Here is a 24096-nt window from a genome sequence, read left to right on the forward strand (position 1 = left end):
TGTCATTTGTGCATGTGTTTGTTCCCACCTTGAAGTGGAAGCTATGGACTACCTGAATGCGAGCAGCTCCTGCTACTGAAGATACACTGAAGTTAATGGCACTTTTTGTGAGAAAAGAAATGGCATTGGCCCCAAATGCTACTTACAGGGGGCTTTTCGGGGGGGGGTGGGGGGGAGTGTTACCTATAAAAATACCTGTGCCTTGGTCTGAGCTGGCTGGTGACTGGCTGACTGGGCTTTGGTATTTCTGTGGGGTCAGTGTGGTTTCCTTTGTGCCAAGAAGGGGAGGGGCAAGTGTTATATTAGACACCCAGCAGAGAAGCTGATACATTTTACACAGTAAAATGAAGTCATGCCCCTTTCATGCTTACAAGCTCTCCAGGGCTTTCCACTGTACACGGAATAAACCTGAATGTGTCCTGTGCCATTCCCAAGACCCTCCCCCTGCCCTCCCCTCTCCCCTTCACACACTTGGTGAAGCTCCACTGGCCTCCTCTCTGCTCCTCAAACTGGCATGGCTTTTCTTGCCTCGGTGCCTTAATCTGTGGTTCCTTCTGCTCAGAATGCCCTTCCTTCCTGCCCACTCCCAGCCTCCTCCTCTGCTGTGTGCACGGCCAGCTCCTTCTCAGGTGTCAGGTGCACGGGGGCCCTGCCTGAGCAGCGGTCAGGAAAGGCCTCACTGCCCAGAGCCCTGCACTGAGATCAACCCGAAATCGCCAGTTGTCCACTTGTTTGGTGTCCTCCTCCCAGTCCTGATGCCTCCCTGTGTCCCCACCCCCACGCACAACAGTAGAACGTTCCTTTCTGAAAGCTGGGGCCTTCATTGTCCTGTTCACTGCAAGGGATGGAAAGCCCGGCAGAGCACCTGACATTTAGTAACCACTCGATAAATATTTGTGGAAGGAAGGAAGGAAGGAAGGAAGGAAGGAAGGAAGGAAGGAAGGAAGCAAGGAAGGAAGGGAGGGAGGGAGGGAGAGGTCTGCTGATTAGAATTTACCCAAGTGAAAACCCAGGGCTCACATGCCAAACCAGAAAAGACAAGACTCTAAACTCTTTATTGTTCCCCTTCCTCCAATGGAGCCCAGGGAATCTTGCTTCCTCTTTTTCCTTTCCTTCTTCCCTCCCTCCCTCCTTTAGCTCCATTAGCACCTGCTCTGTGCCAGCTCTGGGCTAGGTACTGTGCCACCTTCCTACCCGCTCTGCTCCCCAACGTGCCTCCTGTGCCCTGATCTCCCACAAGGTCCCAGTCTTCCCCTGGGCTCCCTCAAGTCCCATCCCTCGTGCAGTCACCCACTGGTACTCCTTCTCTGTGGGCCTCGAACAACCCGGAAAAAGAAAGGAAGGATTCTCTGAGGATCCAGCTATGGCCATGTATCTGCTACATCTCTGACCTGCAGGGAGTCAATGTTCTACAACTTCTATAATGGTAACTTTTTCATAAAATGAATGACAACAACGTGGTCTTTTCAGGGTTTTTTCTTTGCAGTCCCAAGTGTCTTGGCTGATTATGACCCAGGACAGTGTCCTTGCTTCTTCTGAGCTTCAGATTCAAATGAACCGTTGGCTCTCAAGATCTAAACCTTCAAGGTCTAAACATTCTGGAACCTCTGAGACATGAATCCACCCAGATTTGTAGCCACCAGGATGAGCAGCACTTCACCCGGGATGGCCTTATCTCCCAGAGACAAAAGAATGTGCTCTGTGCTTTCATTCCAAGGTTGTGTGGGAGAGTATGGTGACTAGGCCAAGGGTCTGCCAGGACTGTCTCTTAGAATTAGAGATTCTGTGTCTGCAGAGAGCAGGGGAGTAGCCTGCGGGAAAAGGCCACGGGGTGAGCTGGGAGATGGTGCAGGAAAGCACTGGGCGCCGTGAGAGAGTGCAGGTTTATCTGTGCTATGAACAGTTCAGAAAGGTGGGATGGATGCGATCCTTCCCCCGTGCCTTCAATAACAGGTATGATTTCAGGATGAGGTAATGATTTAGAAGGGTATAAGGAGCTGAAACCAGTTTGGCTCTGTGGATTGAGCGTCGGTATGTGGACTGAAAGGTCCCAGGTTCAATTCCAGTCAAGGGTACGTATCTTGGTTGCAGGCACATCCGGTAGGAGGTGTGCAAGAGGCAGCTGGTCGATCTTTCTCTCTCATTGATGTTTTTAGCTCTCTATCCCTCTCCCTCGCTCTGTTAAGAATCAATAATATATATATATATATATATATATATATATATATATATATATATTTTTTTTTTTTTTTAATTTTTATTTTTTTTATTTATTTATTTTTTTAAAGAGGAAAGCATAGGAAGGGGCAGACTTGAGCAAATTTCCCCTGGAGAGCTCAGTGAGGGGCTGCACTGGATCCCCACAGGTGTGTGTGTGGTGGGGGGGAGGGGTTATGATTGGCCTAGAGTAGATCTGCCAACCCACTTCCAGGGTCCTGGGACCCCAGAGAGAGACAGAGAGGTAGCCCTGCGCATTTTCCATTCTGCTAGTCTGTTCTCCCTGCCTTCTCTGAGCTCCCAGCCTGTGATCAAGGCATCCTCTCTGCTTCCGGCTCTCCAGACAGCTCAAAATCAGAACTAACTCTATACTCTTCCTCCACCAGTCAGCCCTGCCAACAAGACTCCTGGGGCGGAGGCCTCTGTGAAAGGCAGGGCCTGGCTGGGTGTGTTTCAGACCCTCCAGCCCTCCCCCAGCAGGGAGGGAGCCAACCAAAGCAGCCTCGCCCTAACTCGGCACAGCCTCTGTCTGCCTCTGCAGCAAACAGCTTCCCTTGCACCTCAGGAGGAAGTGTTAATGAGGAAAGGGGTGGGGAGCGGTGGGCCTGCCTGCGGTTATAACAGTTTGCTCTGGGGATCGAGGAGCTAAAAGGAGAAAGGTGCCTTCTTGAAGATAGGACAGTTCACAAAGCGGGTGGAAAGAGATCAACCAAAGACCTTGTATGCAGATATGCATAACCCATGGACACAGACAATAGGGTGGTGAAGGCTTGGGGTGGGAGGGCGGGCTAAAAGAGGTTAATGGGGGAGGAGGGAAAGGGGAACATATGTAATACTTTCAATAATGAATAATTATTTTTTTAAATGCCTGTACATGTGTACCAGTCAACTAACAAAATGCTAGCGCACGCATTTCTAAAGCAGAGACCCCTATGGGAGTGCAGCCATCAGAGTGGTGACTAACAGCCCAAGGCTAGCGTTGGGGCTACAGAAAGGTCAAGGCTAAGGTTTGCCTCCCATGCCTGAGGCCCCTAGGGATGACCCAGCCTCTAACTTTGCACCCTGGTCCAAAGCAAAGGATCTCCCCAGTGTATTTCTGAGGGAGGGAGAGAAGCAATAGGGCCCTAGGAGCCAGTTCAGGGGGCCAGAGCCGGGATAGGCCAATGGGTCCAGACACTCCTGGGTTACACCAGGAAATGGGGTTCCAGGTCCCAGATGGAGCAGCAGCTGGGGGCTGGGCCAGCTGGGAAGGGACTGCTATGCGGGGCCTGGAAAGATGACTAGGAGAGAAGTCGGAAGGAGAGAAGGCAGGAGGAGAGAAGGTGGGAGGAGAGAAGACAAGTCTCTGAGAGAAGGGGAACCCTGATAAAATAAAATAAAAATTGTAAGACGGTGTGAAACTGTGATGGAAAGTCCCGGGGCCTGGACAGGTGGGAGGAGTAGAGGCGGGAGTGGATAGGACATATATGTCACTGATTCTAATCTCTTCCAGTCTATGTATCAATGAATTTGACGACCTCACACAAGAGCTGGGTAGGGTATTTATCATCTCTCACTTGGCTGATAGATTGTTCCAATGGGGCTTCTGCCTCCCGTCTCTCCCTCCAATGTGTCTTCCACATACAGTGACACTAAAATAATCTTTGAGAAGTCCAGTTTCCATGATTCCATTCTTACCTAAAGTCCTTCAATGACCCTTCATTCCCCCCCACTACCCCTCCAGAATCAGTGTAACTCCTAAGCAGGGCACACAGCACCACCTGCTGCACCACCTGCAGATCAGGCTCCCTGTGCCTTCCCAGCCTCCACATGGTCACTCCCCTCCACCCCTCACATTCATCATCACACACCCCATTCCTCTACCACCACTTGCTTTTTCACTCCTTGGGGGCCTTTGCATATGCTTCCCCCTCGCCTTTTCCTGGAGAGGGGGAAGCATATGCAAACAGCCCAGAAGCTTTCTGTGACCTTCTCTTCCTTGTGTATAGCACTAGGCTGGCCTTTCCACCTTGTAGCATTATCATGATCCCCACGATAATGTTTATGTGCCTGTGACTAGTGAAAAGATAGGACCAGATCACATTCTTTGGCCCCCCAGCACCTAGCCCAGGCCCTCGCTAGCTCTTTATTGGCATTCAGAAAACGTTCATTGAATGAGAGGGTTTATAACTCGAAAGGGCCCACATAGAAGACACCCTTTGGAGACTCTGTCTAGCTGACAAAGACCCCCTTTCCTCTGAGAACTGAAGACCAGCTGGACCACCAGAGGACATCTAAACATTATCATGCAGATCATGATAATGCTACAATGTGGAAAGGCCAGCCTAGTGCTATACACAAGGGAGAGAGGGTCACAGAAAGCTTCTGGGGTGTTGGCAATAGAGCCAGGGAAAGTACTCCAGGAAAAGGGGGGGAAGCATATGCAAAGGTCCCAAGGAGTGAAAAAGCAAGTGGTGTTAGAGGAATGGTGTGTGGTTCACGGTGGTGATTGTGAGGGGTGAGGGGGAAGTGACCAAATGGACTCTCAGGAAAGTGGAACCAACTCCAAGAGAAGCACGTTTGTTTCTGGAGCCATGGCATGTAAAGTTGGGAATGTAAACTCTGTGGGGCATGCTCACGCCATCATTTAAACTGCACGGTAGAGAAAGCCACTCCTTAAAGTTAGAAGATGAGTGGCCACCCAGGGAATTTCCGATGGCTTTCTGATCCCCACGTCCAGCCCTCTCCTGAGACCAGGAAAGAGTCCTGTGCTTTGGTTCTGGGAGGCACCCCGGTGAGCAATAACTCATCCCTAAATCTCTGTACCTTACACAGTCCTTACTGCCCAAGAGCCAGCCTTTGCTGTTGGCAAAGTTACTTGGGGGTTTTATCTTTAAAAATCTTTGATTTTAAAATATAAATGAAACTTTAATTTATAGAGTTCAATACATTAGACTCTAAATCACCATATCATGCAGAACTGGCCACATTACTTACAGGGCCCAATGCAAAGTGAAAATGTGGTGTCCTTTGTTCAAAAAGTACAACAAGGGGAGACTAAACTATAAAGCTTTTTCCTTTTTTCTGCATTCTCTCTTTTGATTTGTCGTTTTTATTTACAATGTTAGTGACGACGTTAATAAAAAGTTTAAATCATAAGCGTGAATTTTATTATTTATCTTTATACTGTGCCTGCCCAAATGGAGAGTCACTAAAATTACAGTGTATTTCTTGGCTTCTCCCAGAATATCCATCAGGCTGGCGGGAAGAGATGACCCCAAGTCTCCTCAGGCACTGACTGAGCTGTTTGATGGGAACTCTGTCAGTCCCGGGGGTACTTGCCAGGGCAAGTACAGACCCTCATAAGCTCCTGAAGTTCCCGCCCTGAGACTCAGGCCCAGTAAGCTTGACAACTGCTGTGTCCTCTTTCCCACAGATCTATGTGCTATGTGCTGGCTGGGGTCAGGGAAGTCCTGCCATTATAGCATCTGCCATTGCAGCAGGCTGGCTGGCCCAACCCACAGCAGACACGTGAACCCAGATCTTAAACCTCCACACCAGTATTTGGTGGGAGAGTTACTCACCTTCATTGAGTCACCTGCTGAATGGAGCTGCCAGCCAGGGTGCTGATGGCCACTATTATGCCCAGTCATAAGACCCTGCAGAGCATGTATACCCCACTGAGATCCTCCCTGCATGCCCACCAGGTCCTCTTCAGGGGCAAAGGGCAGCAATATTTCCTGGGTGAGGAAGAGGAAGGCTGGGGCACAGGGAGCTGGCAAGTGGTGGCTAAGAAGCCATTCAAGGGAGATGGGTAGGCTTTGGGAGTTGGCACCATGTGTGAGCCAAGGCTCCAAGCAACAGTGCACGCTCCGAAGCCACATGGGGCTTCACTTACAAAACACACATTCAAAGTTAAATTAAGAATTTCAGGCCTGGCCAGCATGGTTCAATGGTTGAGCATCGACCTATGAACCAGAAGGTCACGGTTCGATTTCTGCTCAGGGCACATGCCTGGGTTGTGGGCTCAATCCCCAGTGTAGGGTGTGCAGGAGGCAGTCTGTCAATGATACTCTCTCATCACTGATGTTTCTATCTCTTTCTCCCTCTCTCTTCTTCTCTGAAATCAATAAAATTAAAAAAAAATTTTTTTAAACAGAATTTCAAGGCAGTGGTTACAGAGCATTAAACGCTAAGCACTGAACTCTTTTGAGCATGAAGCCCTGTGTAAGTGACTACAATGGTCAAATATGCTCATGGAGTTGACCCTGTACATAAGAGAAAGATTCCTAAGTATTAAGTCAGGTCTTATTCCAAAGTAGAATGCCTTTAGCTATTCAAAGGGTATTTCTTAAAAGAAATTAGAATATCAGAGCAACAAAGAAGAGGAAACATGACTAGTTTTATTTGTTTTAATAACATGCTTTTATGGCTCAGAAGTTCAACACGAGCTTCATTTTCTAGAGGTTTATATCAAAAACTTTCTGTTGGGATTGGCTCCAAATAAGGTCCTTCGGATTTCTGCCATCTTTTGATGGGCTAAGAGATCTAGTCGACTCTCTAGAGTATTGGAAACTTTTATTTTCTGATCGCAACTGTAGACCTCCACACCTCCCATTGAATTCATAGACAGGTGCATCTCTACATCAAGATGGACATTCACATGTTTTTTAGAGACAGTATTGTATTGAGGGATGGCTTGTCTCACTACACCCTCAACCAGGATGTAGTCCTGTTGCCTACAGCGTATAATCACCTCAGGCTCCAGCAGTCGGAACAGACCTTGTAACACCAATTTATACAACATCTCCTGATAGACTCCTGGGTCTGCCACAATCCTGATGAGTCTCAGCTTTGCTTCATTTAGCAACTCTGAAACGAGGTCATTTTGGACTTGCAATAACTTCAGCCTTGCCTGACTCTTCATGGTGGACATCTGGATTTTCTTCTGCTGCTCTATTTGCTTTTCCTTTTTCTCATAATACTCTATAATCTTTAGTCGTTGGGTTTGCACAAGGCGTCCTTTCTCGATGTTGAATTCTTCCTCAGCCTTGGCATCTATTTGTTCTGCCTTCTCAATGGCTTCCTGCTCAATGAAAGCCATCATGTGCTTAATCCGCTTCTGCACATCGGCATCACTCAGGGCCATGGCTGCTCCTGAAAAGGGAGGTAGAGGGAGAGATGGCAGACCCTCTGGTTCCTTTTATTAGGGCAGAGTTTTAGGAGTTCCACTTCCTTAGCTGTGGAGTGTGTAAGGGGAGGAAGAAGAGAGTTAACATCCAAAGAAAGAGATCCTGGAGACCATCTATCGGCTGCTCGTTTCACAGATGAGGAAAATGAGGCCCAGAGAGGGAAAGCTACCTGTCCAAGGTCGTACCTTAGAAGAAGGAAGACTTGAACCTGGGTTCCTAGAGTTCTCGCTTTGTTATACTTTCTACCTTTTTGTCATCAAATAATAATGAGATGATTAGGGCAGACCTAGTCCAGAGTTTTCTAGGCAGTGATGGTTCAATACACAGAAAGCATTACTATTGATGCCACAGAAATAAAAAGAATTACAAGATACTACTACGAACAATTATATGCCAACAAATTGGAAAACCTAGAAGAAAGGGTAGAGTCCTATAAACATATAATCTACCAAGACTGAAGAAACAGACATGAAGAAATAGAAAATCTGAACATGTCTATAACTAGTGAGGAGATTAAGTCAGTAATTTAAAAAACAAAACAAAACTCCGAACAAACAAAAGCCCAGGACCAGATAGCTTCGTTGGAGAATTCTACTACAAATAAAAATAAAAATTAATGTCAATCCCTCTGACTTCCCCCTCCCCAAACGAAGGGGAAGAAATGCTTCCAAATATATTTTATGAGGCCTACATTACCTTGACACCAAAGTTAAACAAAGACACTATAAGAAAACTACAAGACAATATCCCTGGTGAACACAAATGTGAAAATCCTCAACAAAATACTAATAAACCAAATTCACAGCACATTAAAAGGCTCATACACCAGGAACAAGTAGGATTTGTCCTTGAATGTAGGGATGGCTCAACATACAAATATCAATCAATGTGATACACCACATTAACAGAATGAAGGATAAAATTACATGACTATCTCAATAGATGTAGAAAAAGAATTCGAGAAAATTCAACACCCTTTCATAATAAAAACCACATAACAAACTAGGAATAAAAGGAAATAACATCACACTCAACAATGGAAAAGTAAACGTTTTTCCCTCTAAGATCAAGAACAAAGCAAGGATGCCTACTCTTACCACTTTTATGAACATGGTATTAAATGTCCTTGCTATAGCAGTTAGGCAAGAGAAAGAAATAAAAGGCATGCAAATTACTAAAAAGAAATAAGTAAAATTATTTCTATACCCAGATGACATGATGTTATATCTAGAAAACCCTAACAATTCCACAAAAATAAAATGCTAGAACTAATAAACAAATTCAGAGTTGCAAGATACAAAATCAATAGTATTTCTATACATTAACAACAAATAATCTAAAAGGAAAGTAAGCCAAAACCTGTTTGGCTCAGTGGTAGAGCGTCGGTCTGCAGACTGGAAGGTCCCAGGTTCGATTCTGGTCAAGGGCATGTACATTGGTTGCAGGCACATCCCCGGTAGGGGGTGTGCAAGAGGCAGCTGGTTGATGTTTCTCTCTCATCGACATTTCTAGCTCTCTATCCCTCTCTCCTCTTCTCTGTAAAAAAAATCAATAAAATATATATTTTTAAAAATAAAAATAAATAAATAAATAAATAAAAGGAAATTAAGAAAACAATCCCATTTACAATATCACCTACAAAAAACAAAATACTAGAAATAAACTTAACTAAGGAAGCTAAATACTTGTGCAATATATACTACAAAATGCTGCTGAAAGAAATTAAAGAAGACACAATAAATGGAAAGATGTCCCATATTAATAAATTAGAAGACAATATTGTTAAGATGTTCATACTACCCAAAACTATCTACAAATTCAATGTCTCTATGGCATCTTTTGAAGAAAGAGAAAAAGACAACCCTAAAAATTCACATGGAAACCACAAAGAACTCTGAATAGCCAAAAGCAATCTTGAAAGAGAACAAAGTTGGAGGTTTCACATTCCTGACTTCAAATCATATTACAAACCTACAGTAACCAAAATGGTATGGCACAATAAAGACAGACATATAGACCAATGCATCAGAACAGAGAGCCCAGAAATAAATCCACACATACACAGTGAAATGATTTTTGACAAGGGTACCAAGACTGTGGAGAAAGGATAGTGTCCTCAACAAATGGCACTGGGAAAATTAAATACCTACATACATAAAAACCAACTGAAATTGATTAGAGACTTAAACATAAGACCTAAAATTATAAAACTCCTAGAAGAAAACATTGGAAAAGACTTCATAACATCGATCTTGGCAATGACTTCTTGACATGATAACCAAAGCTTAGGCAACAAAAGCAAATAGGACTATGTCAAACTCAAAATCTGTGCAGCACATAAAATGATCAATATAGCAATAAGGCAACTTATAGAATAGGAGAAGACATTTGCAAACTATATATCTGATAAGAGATTAATATCAAAAGTATATAAGAAACTTCTACAACTCAGTAAGAAAAATATCAAAGAATAGATATTTCTCCAAATAAGAGATATAAATGCCCAAATGGTATATAAGAAAATGCTCAACATTACTAATCATCAGGGGACTGCAAATCAAAACCACAATGATATCACCTTATATTTGTAAGAATATCCATTATTCACACACATACACACACACACACCCGCAAAAAGAAAAAAAAAATGCTGAAAATAATGTGTTGGAGACAATATGGCAAAATTGAAACTCTTGTACAATATTGGTGAGAATGTAAAATGGTGTTGTATCTTTGGAAAACGGCACGAAGGATCCTTAAAAGGTTAAAAACGGAACTACTGTGTGATCTAGCAATCCCACTTCAGGGCATTTATCCCAAAGAGTTGAAAATAGGACCTCAAAGAGACCCTCCCCCCCATTCATTGCAGCCTTATTCACAAAAGCTAATCGGTGGAGACAACCTACGTGCCATTGGGAATTGAATTGATAAAGAAAATGTTGTATATACATACAATGGTTTATTATTTTGACTTGAAACTGTGACAAGGATATCCTGTAACCCGCTACATCATGGGTGAACCTTTGACATTATGCTAAGTGAAATAAGCCAGTCACAGGACAAATACTGCCTGATTCTCTTTACATGAAGTATTAAAAGTAGACCAATTCATAAAAGCAGAAAATAGAACGGTGGTTGCCAGGGGCAAAGGGGAGGGAAAGTTGGGGAGTTGATGTCAACAGTTATAGAGTTGCAGTCACGCAAGATGAAAAAGTTCTAGAGATTCAACAATGTGCCATAGTTTACACTACTAACAATACTGTACTGTAACTTAACAGTCTGTGAAGGGAATAGATTTCATGTTATGTGGTTTTGGTTTTGTTTAACACAATAACAAGATAGAACACTGTCCCAGAAAGATGCACCAAGCTCAGTGAAAAATGACCCAGTGATGGTGACAAAGACCAACCTTACAAACTGCTATTAGAAATTAAAAAGAAAATCCCCACGTTAATTTAGGATGTAATTTTTTTAAGGCTGCACCTTTGTACATAGAACAAAACATTCTCTGCTCCTAAATAAGACAAGTCAACTAAATGAGGCGGGGGGGTGGGGGGGGGGGCGCGGGAAGGCTCCCTGGGTAAGAAGAGAGAGCTGGAGATCTAGGATGCCCCCGCTTATGTGTGTTACCCTTACCAGCCTTTGCTCCAGCACCCGGAGTCCGCAGGCAGAATGTGGAACTTGGAACACACATTGGAACCTGGCATGTTTCTGCCTTCTTTCTGCAGACCCTCGCAGTCTGCCCAGGCAGCTTGATCTGAAGAGCCAGGCTGTCACCGGAGAAGGCTGGCCAAGTCGGTGAGAGGAGGCCAAGAGGGATTTCCTTGGCACACAGGCCGTGCTGGGGGCTTCCCTCACATGCTCAGAATCTCAATGAAGTTGGCGTACCGTGGGCTTCAGCTCTGGGGCAGGCTGGCCTTAACCGGGATGTCAGAAATGGATACGTGTGTGAACCAGGCGGCCCGTTTATTAATTTACTAATGAAAAATACAGCTGTTGTGTTGGCAGATCCCGGCCTTCCTCCCCTCCCCACCCCTGTACGTGGGAAGGCAATCCAAAAGCAGTTTAGTGAGAAACCAGAGCAAGCGAAGTTTGCCAGATGGTCTTTAAGGGGGCCACACCCACCACAGGGGCTGCCTGCTCCAGTGGGGAGAGGGGCCATCCTCCCCACGCCCAGATGAGGTTGACCTGGGCATCGCTGGCTCCTCAGGAGTCAGTCTGTCAAATTCAATCCTAGCGCTGCACTTACCATTTTGTATGGCTTTGGTAAAGCAGCTCACCACTTGAAGCCTCATCTGTATAATATATATAAATAACTTCCCCAACAGTTATTGTGAAGATAAAATAAATATTGAGCTTAATCCTCATGCTTGGTAGTTACATCATTACTACTGCCATTACTACCATGATTAGTTTCTCTCCTCTGCTTCAGGCCTCGCTCCTCCTCACAGTCACTCTGTGTATTCAGAGTGCCTGTGACTGACTTGGTTTCCACTCACTAAAGTAAGTGGAAACACAGCCTAGTCTTGCCTCCCTGTATTACACTTAGGAGTCCTGCCTGGAGTTTGGGAAGCACCCAGCACTTCATGGCATCTTCAGCCACAGCTTCAGGTGGCCGGCCACATCCTTGGTGATGGTGGGTGAAATCCCGGGATTCTAGGGCTCCGGGGCTTGGGTGGAATCCCCTCAGAGCCTGTCACCGTCACCATCCAGAAACTCAGTCCTGAGTTCTCCTGCCCCCTACCACTTCTCAACAGCTGATCAGTGCAGTGACCTGAAGGCAGCTGCAAGGTGGGGCAGGTTTAAAAGTCAGGATTGAGCAACCGTATCTGTAGGCATGTGGGTGTCCGGGTAATGCATCTGGCAGCTGAAACTCTTGGTCTGTCTGGAATGGGGATTATGAGGCCAGTGGGCCTGTGGCTTGAGCAAAACAACAAGACAAACCGGCAATTGAGAATCCCACATGTCTGCTCCTGCGTGAGAGCCCGCATGCCTCCCTTCCAATGAGGCAGGCTTGTGCTGCAAGTGGCATCCACTTGGCCATTGTTTGGGGCGGGGGAAGGGCAGCATCTAGGGCTCTTTAAGTAGGCCTTCCTCCTATAAGGTATTCAGTACCAGGGTCTTTCATTGCTTGCCACCACACCTAACAGCTTCTGCTCATACCATTTTCTCAGTTAAAATCCTCACCTCTATTTTCAGGCCCAGCTTGAGCCCTGCCACTTCCTTGACCTCTGGACTTCTTCTCAAAACAACGACAGCATGGTTATTTCCATGATAGAATCAGAGGTGAATTCAGTGTCTTGTTTTCTCAGTGACTCTGCTTCTTCCAGGAACTTCCTTGAAGACAAAGGATCTCCTTCTCTAGCAGGGGCTGGGCACAGAGAGGCATGGGTTCAAATGGATCCATCAGATTAAGAGTTGGGGAAGGGGCAGGGCTTTCTCTTTTTGTATTTTTTATTTTATTTTATTGTGAATATATATATATATATATATATATATATATATATATATATATTACACATATGGAGAAGTGTATAGAACATAAATGTATGGCTTAATGACTTACTATAATATACAAATATCCTGTAACCACCTGATAGATCCTCCCTTCCTCCAGCTGATGGACAGATGTAAACTCCACTTGCAGCCAGACATTCCTGAGCACTGAACCACCAATCAGGACCTGCCAAATACCCTAAGTCCCCCCCCCCCCATTCCTAAGTCCCTAGGTCCCTAATCATAGGCCTTACATGAAACCACCAATCAGCGTGTGCTGAGTGCCCTAAGCCCCACCCCCTATCCCCCCTTAAAGGTGATTGTATCCGCACCCTCACTCTTCCACGCTCTCTCTCTGGAAGCAGCAGGCAGTGGTACTCTTCTCTTCAATAAAGCCTGTGTCCTGGCATCCCGGTCTCTGGCCTTCTCTATTTCATCTTTCACCACCACCCAGGTCAAGAAATAGAACATTGCCAGCACCCCCAAAAGCCCCTCCTTATGACATGAGGGGGACATTTCAAAATGGGTGATTTTGTATTTGTGGGCACAGGAGGGTCCTCAGAGGAAATGTGAGTTTGGGGATCTCCTCTGGGCCCTCACAGTTGCCCAGTGAGCCTGTGTGAGCCTGGGGAAGGAAATGCAAATCCCCAGCCATCGAAAGGGAGGAGGGGCTGGCAGGAGTGCCTGGTGCACAAAACATAAATGTAAAACCTGTCCTTCGGCCTGGAGCCCTGCCAGAGCCTCCAGCAACTGGTCTTCATTCCAGCTAGGATTTGTAAGCAAGTCTAAGGGCAAACATCTGGGTGTGGGCTCCCTTCCCCTGGCCAGAAGAGAGGCAGCTCAACCTGGGCCTCCAGACACTTGGAGATTGCAGAGCGAGAAAGGGAAGGGACTTTCCAGAGTTAGGAGCACCGGGCAACTTGCAGAGCCCAGGAAGTGGGTGAGGAAATTGAGAGGAACACTGATTCCTTTAGGGGATTTCAAATGCTAAATATGTGGGACGGCCGCATCCCTTTTTTTGTCTCTCAACAAATGCTTGATGACTATCTGTTATGTGCCAGGTGGAGATATAGAACACATCAGACACCAATCCTGTCACTCCAGCACACAACGTAATGGGGGAGGGAAACCAGGTAATCACTTGACAGTGTTCTGTGTTAGCAGTTTTAAGATAGCTAAGAGAATGCAGGATTTAGTGTCTAAGTCCCCTTCCTAGTTCATCACAGTCTATTTTATAATGCATCACCTTATAGATAGGTAAGCCGTGTGGTGGGTGGTTTGAGATATTCCATCATTGACAACAGATGTCTTAACTTGAAGGGGAGTCACCTGGCAAAAGTAGCAAGTTGGGATAGAGAGACCAAGATGGAGGCGTAGGCAAATGCCTGCACTGGCCAACTCCTACAACCACATCAAAATTACAACTGAAATACAGAACAACCATCATCCAGAACTGCTGGCTGAATGGAAGTCCTACAACTAGAGACATAAAGAAGAAAGCACACTGAGACTGATAGGAGACGAGGAAGCACAGAACATGCTGGTCTGGCACCCACGTGTGCTGCTTTTTTAATCGGGAGGGAGACTGTCTCTGTGGAGGCCGCCTGGAGGAGCAAGGGGTCCCGGCCCACGGCAGATGCCTAGCCCAGAGTCCCAGAGCTGGGAAAAGAAGTCCCCATAGCTAATGAGCTGTAAAAAAAAGTGTGGATTGGGGCTCAGTGACACAGAAGCTGCTGGAGACCCAGCTGCTCCTCTTAAAAGGTCTGCACACAAACCGAACTTACAAGCTCCTGCTTCCTCTGAGCTCCAGTGTCAGTGACACATACGAGGAGGAACTGGATTGTCTGGCATCAGGGCAGGAACATGAGGGCAGCTTTCTTCCAGATGGAGGTGCTTTTAGAGATCATTGTTCCTGTGCTGGGATCTTCCCAATTGCAAGGCTTACTGGCAGCCATTTCTGTTTGCTCTGCCCTGGTGATTCCCTGAGACCCCGCCCTATTCAATTTTCAGCCCCACACAACCTGTGCGGAGTGGATTTTGCATAGGAATGGCATGTCCTTGGAAATCTCAAACAAGCTGCAGCTGGGTCAGGGAGCCCCAAACCTATCATTAAAAGGCCCAAGACCCAGCACCAGCATCAGCCTGCCTTGCTTCACATCTGGGCCTCTTCTGGGCATTTCCAAACCTGTTATAAAGAGGAGGAATCTGTAGATCTCTCTGTAGCTCCTGTTGGGGGGCCTTAGGCAGGGCTGACTTTACTCCTCCCTGGAAACTCAAGAGCCAGTGTACCCAGTGGTCAGTAGGAAACCATACCAGATTACATCTCTTCACATCCATCAGCAACACACTCAAGGGTCAGACTTAGTGAGCACCAGAGCCCCACTGAAGCAAGTCCTGCTCCACACGGGTGTCTCCTGCACAGCAGTTCTCCGACTGTAGTTGCAGCTGGTCCTCACAGCCATTGGCCTGGAGGTCAATTCCTCCCTGTGATGCCAACAGCAAACAAATCTCAACTACATCGACTGTGCACAAAGCCCACAAAGGGGTGCACCTAGATTGTCCACCTCAGGTGATTGGGGATGCTGAACCATTGTGTCCTATAGGGCCACTCTATCAACTCAAGGAGACCATTAGCAGCTCTACCCAATACATAGAAACAAACACAGGGAAGCAGCCAAAATGTGGAGACAAAGAAACATATCACAAATGGAAGAAAGTAAACTACTAGATATAGAGTTCAAAATCATAGTTATAAGGTTACTCAAGAATCTTATAGAAACCTCCAAAGGACTTGTGAGACTTTCAAGGATCTTAGTGAGAATGACAAAAAAAAAAAAAAAAAAAAAAAAAAAAGAACCAGTCAGAAATTAAGCATACTGGTACACTGGCTGAAATAAAGAATAATATACAGGGATTCAACAGTAGACTTGAAGATCCAGAGAATCAAATCAACGATTTGAAATATGAGGAAGCAAAAAATACCCAACCAGAAGAGCAAAAATAAAAAAGAATCCAAGAATATATAGTGTGAGGGACAACTTCAAGTGTACAAACATCCATATTTTGAGGGTGCCAGAAGAAGAGAAAGAGCAAGATATTAAAAACCTATTTGAAAAAATAATGACAGAAATCTTTCCATACTTGGTGAAAGAAATAGACTTACAAGTCCAGAAAGTGCAGAGTCCCAAACAAAAGGAACCCAAAGAAAACCACACCAAGATACATCATAATTAAAATGCGAAGGGCTAAAGACAAAGAGAATCTTAAAAGCAGCAAAAGAAAATAAGTTAGTTACCTACAAGGGAGTGCCCATATGACTGTCAGCTGATTACTCAAAAGAAACTATGCAGGCCAGAAATATTCAAAGTGATGAATAGCAAAGACCTAAAACCAAGATTACTCTACCCAGCAAAGTTCTCAATTAGAATTTAAGGTCAGGTAAAGAGCTTCACATACAAGAAAAAGTTAAAGGAGTTAGCTTTTATATGAAACCAGTATTGTATGAAATGTTGAAGAGTATTCTTTAAGAAGAAGAAGAAGAAAAAGAAAATGATCAAATATATGAACAACAAAATGGCAACAAATACATACCTATCAACAATTGAATCAAAATAAACAAAAAAGAGATCTAATGAACAGAATAAACTGGTGAATAAAATAGAATCAGAAGCATGGAAATAGAACAGACTGATGATTCTCAGAGGGAAGGGGGGGTGGGAAAGGGGAAGAGATTAAACAAAGATCTCATATGCATATATGCATTACCTATGCACAAAGACAATAGGATGGTGAAGGTTTTGGGTGGGGCAGAAACTAGGTGGAGGGGAGCAATGGGGGTTGGAGAAAGAGGGAAATCTGTAATAATTTCACCAATAAAGATTTAAAAAATGATAATAATGAAAAGAACAGAAAAAAAAAGTAGCAAGTTGGTAGTATTCATTAAGGAGAATTTATCCAAATAGACAAGAATTGATTAAGTAATTATGGATACCTGACTCTATCCAGAGAACCTTGGTTCAGAAATGTGGAAAGGTATTTGGCACCCAAAATGGGATGGGATAAGAGCCAGGAGAGAACACAGGATGAGTTGCTGTAGGCGTCAGCTGAAGGAGTAGTCTTGGGGGAAGGGGTTAATCCAGGAGGCAGGAGTCAAGACAATTATTGTGGGACTGATCACTGAGATAAGCAGAAAGAGAGAGCCTCTAGATGGGAGAATGCTATGGGCCATGGCACAGTTGTGGGGATGTGTAGGAGGTCTGGGTGCAGAGAGTAGAGGGGGTTGGCAGCAGCAAGCAGGCCTGCAGTGGCAGTGGGTGTGAGCAGTGTCCAGAAAGACTGGTGTTTGGTTGGGAAGGTTGGAAATGTCAGACTGAGATTGGGGCAGTAGGCAAAGGAGACCCATCAAAGGCTTCTGAGCAGGGCTGGAACTTGGCCAAACCTGGGTTTAAGAAGATTAGCAGAGGCAGGAGAATCTGGATACAAGCCAAATAAGTGCCATGTCGAGGCTGCCCGGTTGAGGGTTTGGACAAGAACACAAGGACAGGCTTTGGGGTAGAAGGAGATGTTGCACAAAGCCAGCTGGCAGGTTTGATGAGTCAGGGGCAGGCCCTGGCAGCCTGCTGCAGCTCGCAGAGCCTCGCAGCTCAGCTCAAGGTGAGGATGTGGGAAGCAGAGACTGTGCACCCTGCTACCTTTGGAGCATGCAGAGGGAGAAGAGCATGAGCCAGAGAGTTCATGTGGTCTGGAAGTAAACGAAAACACCAGAGAGAAAATCAGAAGTGCCCAGAAAGCTTCAGCTCTTTTTCAGTGCTGATGAGTAAGGGGACACATACAATTTTAACCCGAGAACTCCACCCCCAGTGCAAAGCAGGCTTTGGTCAGGGCAGAAGAAAGCTAATGCCTGCAGGGGCCAGAACCAGACAGGGCAAGAAACATTTCTCCTCAAATAACTTACATTAAGAATTCCCACCTTGCTCAGCATACACCTATGAACCCGGAGGTCTCAGTTCTATTCCTGGTCAGGGCATTTGCTAGGGTTGTGGACTTGATCCCCAGGGTGGGGTGTGCAGGAGACAGTCTACCGTGTTTCCCCAAAAATAAGGCATCCTCCGAAAATAAGACCTAGCTCATGGAAAGAGAAGACATCCCCTGAAAATAAGATCTAGTGAAACTTTGGGAGAAAAAATTAATATAAGACACTGTCTTATTTTCGGGGAAACAGGGTATCAATGATACTCTCTCATAATTGATGTTTCTCTCCCCCCGCCCCTTTCCTCTCTGAGATCAATAAAAACATACTTTAAAAAAAATTAATTCACATCTTGCCCTAGCCAGTGTGGCTCAGTTGGTTGGAGCGTTGTCTCATCCACGAGAAGGTTGAGGGTTTGATTCCTGGTCAGGACACAAATCTAGATTGTGGATTTGATCTTCAACTCGTGTGTAGAGGAGGCAACTGATCAATTGATCTCTCTCCTGCTTCCTCCCTCTCTGCTCAGGTTTCAGTCCTGATGTCACTCATAGGCCAGGCAATCTGGATAAAGGCTCAAAATCTGCCTGAATTCCATCTGGATCAAGACAAAAGCATTAATAATAAAATAAGGATATTAATGAGGAATTCTGCTGCCTTGTCAATGGAGCTGTGAAAGCCGAATGTTGTAAGGAGTGAGCAAGCTTTGTGAAGTGCCAGGTAAATGTCAGATGCCATTCACAAAAGACCTTTCCCCTCATCTGCCCTCCCTCGAACCACAGTTCCTGAGCTGTCTGTGGAGAGGCAGGCCCAGGCCAGAGCCCAGGGAACCTGTAGAAGGCCGGGAGAAAGAATGAGAGCAAGAAGTCCCAGGACAAGCCTCCAGTGAGCTATAGGCAGGAACAGCCCCAAGGAGTGCAGATGCTCTGCTTGCTCAGAAACACACAGTCCTCAGCTCAGAGGACATATTCGGATGCCAAACATTGCTTTATTGGTGACTTCATTCTCAACTGAGAGGTCCTGTCTGACCTCACCTCTGCTAAGAGGCACATCTCAATGCCTGACACAAGGAAGAGAGTGTGTTCATCCAACCCAGCCCCTCGCCGTGGGGAGGGACTTCTGTGATGACCTTATTGTGGAAAGTACTATCGATATTTCTGATTCATCTTAGTACTTTCCACAGAGTCAAGCACACAGCAATCACTTGATAATAATTATAGTGGGCTAGATAGATAGATGAATAGATGGGTGGTGAGGGAGCAGTCTTCCCTATAGACTGTCACAACATTGGGGGTTAGCAACCCTCTTTGAGAAAAGAAAGGAAAGGGAAGGTGCAAAGAGTGCTGCTGTAGCCGGCCCTGAGGGGTACCTCCTCCTGTCCTGACCACACACCTAGAACACAGAGCTCTATAAGAATTTTTAAAATGGCCCTAACTGGTTTGGCTCTGTGTAGATAGAGCATCAGCCTGCGGACTGGCTAGGTCTCAGGTTTGATTCTGGTCAAGGGCATGTACCTTGGTTGCGGGCACATCCCCAGTAGGGAGTGTGCAGAAGGCAGCTGATTGATGTTTCTTTCTCATCAACGTTTCTAACTCTCTCTCCCATCTCTTCCTCTCGGTAAAAAATCAATAAAATATATATATTTTTTAAAACTTTTTAAAAATGTAAGTTATTTGGATGAATTTTCCCAGATCCTCTAGTTGAGTCTATTCTTCTCAGAAAGTGACTTAAAAGCCCAAGAAGGCTCCCACAGTCCTAACATGTCCCATAATCAGAGATGACATTCAACACAATTAACAGCTAATCAACCAGAGTTGTTCTGCCTCAGTAGCAACAGGGTTCCGCCAGGCATTAACGCTTTATGTTGAATCTGGAGGTCAGAGGGAGCCAGGGAAAGGCCTGGGGTCTGGGGCACCTTGGGGAGGAGGGTTCAGGGCAGGGAGCTTTGATCAGCCAACATGAAATGATTTCATTTTGTTTACAACCTGTTCTACTATATTGTTGTAACAGCGTTGAAGGTTAGTCCTGTCCCCAGGGAATCTGTTGGAAATGTCTACCTTTAACTAAAGGCCTCAGGAATGTAGTTTCAGACACAGAAATTGTGTTCTGTTTTATTTCCTTAGGCTTTTTCTCTGTGTGCTTTAGTTTGGATAGGTTCTATTGTTATGTCTTCCATGTCACAGACATTTTTTTTTTTTTCTACCATGTCCAATCTGCTGTTAAAACTGGCCAGTGAATTATTCCTTTCAGGTGTTGTGTTCTTCAATTCCAGAAGTTCGATTTGGTTCTTCTTTATATCTTTCATTCCCCACCTCTCCATATTCATATTTTTCTTTAAGTCCTTGTGTATATTGATAGTACCTTTTAAAACCCTCATCTGCTAATTCCATTCTCTCTCATTTCTGGGTTTGTTTCTATTGACTGTTTTTTCTCCTAATTATGTTTTCCTACTTATTTGCATGTCTATTAATTCTTGACATTCTGAATTTTATGTTGTTGAATGTCTCTATTATGTTGCTGTTCTTTAAAAATTATGCCTGGCATTTATGGTATTAGTGGACGAACTTGTTCTTTAGGAGGCTTGTTTATAAACTTTGTTGGTGGAACATCTAAAAGTTACTTTTACTCTAGGGCTAAAATAGCCCTTCTACATATGCACACCCCTCCTGTCACTTCTCCTGAATCCTCTGGACATTCTACAAAGTCCCTTCCTATTGGCTGGTTGTGAACCCTGGGAACCAACTAGCTCATGGTCTCGGGCAGTTTTTTGCCTAGCATTGTGGAGTTTGCTAGGAATGTACAGTTTAGTATCAGCAGCAGACTCAAGAGGATCATGTTGCTATACTCCCTTCCATTCTGGTACTCTGTCTTGAAAAGTCTCCTCAGCTATCTTCTCAATTCAGCAAGCCACTGTCATCTACTCCAGTTCCCCCTCATATGCTGCAATTCAGAAAGTACTTTCAGTAGAAAGTTAGGGTGTAGCAGAGCTTGCCTCATTGGTTCTGTTCTTTTGGGAATCACTGTCCCTTGCTATGTGCTGTCCAGTTGAGGAAAACAGTGGTCTTGTATATTTTGTGCAATTTCCAAGTTACTTACATTAGGAAGGTATTATAAGTTCAAATTGGTATGTTAAAACCTAAAGCCCAAAGTATTGGTATTAGCATGTGGGACCTTCTGAAAGTGATTAGGTCACGGGGCAGAGCCTTCATGAATGGGATTCGTGCCCTTATAAAGAGGCCTGACAGAGCTCCCTAGAGCTTTCTCCCATATGCGGACACAACAGGTCTACAACCCTCACCAAACCACATTGGTATCCTGACCCCAGACTTCCAGCTCCAGAAATATGCAAAATACATTTCTGTTGTGTATAAGCTACCCAGTCTATGGTATATTGTTATAGCAGCGAGAACAGATTAAGACAGAAGGTGGGTATGACAGAAATGGGAACCTCTGCATTAAGCACAATCGATATTATAGTTCCCAACGAAACACAAAGCAGATCCCCAGCACCACCAATCCTGCACTCTGTCCACCCTAGATGGCTCACTCTTCCCATGAAATTGTGAGATATTCTTTCTTGCCCTGGTCTGGGGCCGTCGTTCACAGGCACTCTTATCTTGCTCCTATTAGCCTCTTAAACCGCAGGCCAATGACACCTTTCTGCAAATCCTTCTTCAGTTAGATACTAAGAGCCTCCCCTGCACTTCCAGAAGTCTGTTCTTTATCCTCTACCACCGCACTGATCGCATTATTTAGTAATTACCTATTTGCTCATCAGTTCCTTTCTGCCTCTCCCTCCAGTGATTGCAGTTTTCCAGCTCTTTGTCCCCTGCCCAGGAATACAGCCTACCATCAAGTAAATCCCAATAAATGCTTGTTAAATGAAGTACTAGATGAATCAAGGAAGAGTAGGAACTATAGGAAAAAAGAGAAGGCTAAGTAGAGATTTCCTGATTCTCACACAGATTATTATGTGTTTTGATATATGCAGTTGACACCAAAGGAGAAAAGCAAGCACAGAGCCTATGGGATGTCTAGAAACAAAGTTGATCTCTGTCTCTCAAGTCCCTGAAATTTGAGAATTATTTTTGTTGTTGTTTTGACCACTTAAAGCATTATCCTTTTTGCCCATAGGAAAAAGCTTTCTGCTAAATCTATCTGGTCCTTCCAGCTAACCCATCTGTGGGCTGATCTGGGGGCATCCAGGATAATCCTCCCTCCCACTCTGCATACACACTAGTGGAATCAGCCCAGAGCACTAAGTATTCCTGGCAGTCTATTTTGGCTTTTCTATGGGCCAAAGAGATGAAGTCATCATCACCAATGAAGTCACCTCTGCATGATTCATCTGACATCAGTTCCCCATGTGAAGTGCTCTTTTTCAGAGCTTCTCCCGGACCATCCAGAACCTAGGGGCCCTGACATTTTTCAAGGTTCTGGAGCTGATCCTCCAACTCCTTGGATCGCTAGTAAATGCCAGAGTCCTGAACTGGGGAAGCCTCCCTGCTCCAGTCCAGGGAGAGACCTTGTCATCCTCATAAAGGCCTTCCCCATGTCTCCAACAACTGCTTCTCCTCTTGTTCCCAAACAGGTCACATTCTGATTCACCCTAGAGTTCTCAAGGGTGAGACCTGTTCTTATTCTTACGGATACGCTCACATTTATAAAGGAGGAAGCTGAGGCCTAGAGAAGTGGGCCTCTCACTAGCATCAGGGACCAAATGCACTCTCCTGGTTGGGTAGACGCCAGTATCTCCTAACCTCTTCCTTCGCATAGACCTTCCTTTCAGAATACTGGACCCAGCAAATGCTGCCTGAAGTAATGGTCCTATAGGCAAAGGGAGCAAGTCCTCCTTTCTTCCCTTCTAAGTGGCAGAAGGTGACCAGGAACCAAGATTTGACTACAAGGCTGTCTTTCTTGTCATTCATACAAAGTTTCTTCCAGATTCACTGCAGCGCGCAATGCACATGTCCACACACACTTAGATGCCTTTGGAGGGATCTGGTGAGATCTTGAGTGTGATTCCACAAGGAACTACCAGTAATCCAGGAAGTCCTCCTGGGACAATAGAAGTCAGATTTTGGGCTTGAGTGTTGAGGTCTCAGAAGTGAGGCACAGGGACCTAACAGTGAGCATTTCCCAAATGTCCTTGAGTGCTGGAAGCCTTGAGATAATCACTCCACCTCTCTAGGTCTGTTTGCTTACCTACAACCCAAGGCGTCTAAGGAAGATGGTCCAGTTGACTTCTGCATTGCCTCTCCACACAGCGTTTTCTAACCCTGTGAATCAATGAAAGGAAGTGGTTTCTCTCATGTCAGCAGGGGGTGCAGCGTCAGCGCAAGAGTACCTCCTCTCCTCCACCCGTCTCCCCCAGTGCCTGATGGTCAAAGCGGCACTAACGGACAGCGAAAGGGACCTGGGCACCCCGCTGTTTCCAGGCTTTGCCCAGGCAGGGGGATAGGGGCTGCTGCCTGGATCGTAGGCCACAGCTTAGAGCACCATAGTGTGTGGCTCCTCAGGGATCACAACCTAACACCTTCGAGGGGCACTGGGGACTGCCAGGGGGCCTCCGAGAATGTCCAGAGGGAACAAAGGTCCATTTGTGGGGTCCAAAGCCAGCCGTGTCTTCTCCCTTTTCTGGCTGGTTGTGGGTGCTTCCATGATTCAAGATGCTGTAACTCCCTTAGTCACCAGTTTCAGAGTAAAGGACTCAAGCTTCTGCTGCGAACGGCTTGGGTGGTTGTGGGAAGGGGGCCCAAGCAATAAGCCAGGAGTCCCTACTTTCTAGCCCAGGGTCGCCCCCTCCCCCTCCCCCATCATTCTACCCGCCTTCATGAAAAAAAAATTTTTTTTTTTAATCCTTTCTTCCGTCCCGGTTTCTAGTTCTGTGGTGTACGCAGAGGCCGATGGATCTTGCCTTCCGGGTGGAGTTTAAATATATATATGTATAATTTTGCATGGCTATTGCGTCATCGTTGGAGTCGTCGTAGTTCCCCCAGCGGCCTCCCCATCTCCCGGCACCGGGGCCTCTGGACGCTTCCGGGCGCTGCCGGCACTTTCGCGAGGAGCCCTCGCTCCTCCCGGGCGCTCCCCTCCCGGCCCCCTCCCCCGCCTCACCTCCCTCCCTCCTCCTCCTCCTCCTCTTCCTCCTCCTCCAGCTCCTCCGCCTCCTCCCGGCTGCCCGGGTGGGGAGTCCAGCTCGGGAAGCCGGCGGGGCCGGTGGCGGGCGCGGGCGGGCGGGGTGCG

The 24096-nt window shown here is 45.7% G+C and overlaps 1 protein-coding gene across 3 annotated transcripts; it reads right to left on the reverse strand.

The window, feature by feature from the left end:
* Nucleotides 1-6589: 6589 nt before the first annotated feature.
* Nucleotides 6590-23942, reverse strand: ATP6V1E2 (ATPase H+ transporting V1 subunit E2). Of its 3 annotated transcripts, XM_045580708.1 has the most exons (4): nt 23056-23942; nt 12576-12759; nt 11025-11305; nt 6590-7353 (listed from the first exon to the last, which is right to left on the reverse strand). In XM_045580708.1, the coding sequence occupies exons 3-4, from the start codon at nt 11080-11082 to the stop codon at nt 6665-6667; spliced, it is 747 nt and encodes a 248-aa protein (XP_045436664.1). In that variant the 5' UTR covers nt 11083-11305; nt 12576-12759; nt 23056-23942; the 3' UTR covers nt 6590-6664. The 3 variants fall into 3 exon arrangements, with proteins under 3 accessions (XP_045436664.1, XP_045436665.1, XP_036292038.1); XM_045580709.1 differs by lacking the exons at nt 11025-11305; nt 12576-12759; XM_036436145.2 differs by lacking the exons at nt 11025-11305; nt 12576-12759 and having other exon boundaries at nt 6590-7436.
* Nucleotides 23943-24096: the final 154 nt, after the last annotated feature.

This window comes from Pipistrellus kuhlii, unplaced genomic scaffold, assembly GCF_014108245.1.
Source record: "Pipistrellus kuhlii isolate mPipKuh1 unplaced genomic scaffold, mPipKuh1.p scaffold_m20_p_13, whole genome shotgun sequence".
Taxonomy (NCBI): Eukaryota; Metazoa; Chordata; class Mammalia; order Chiroptera; family Vespertilionidae; genus Pipistrellus; species Pipistrellus kuhlii.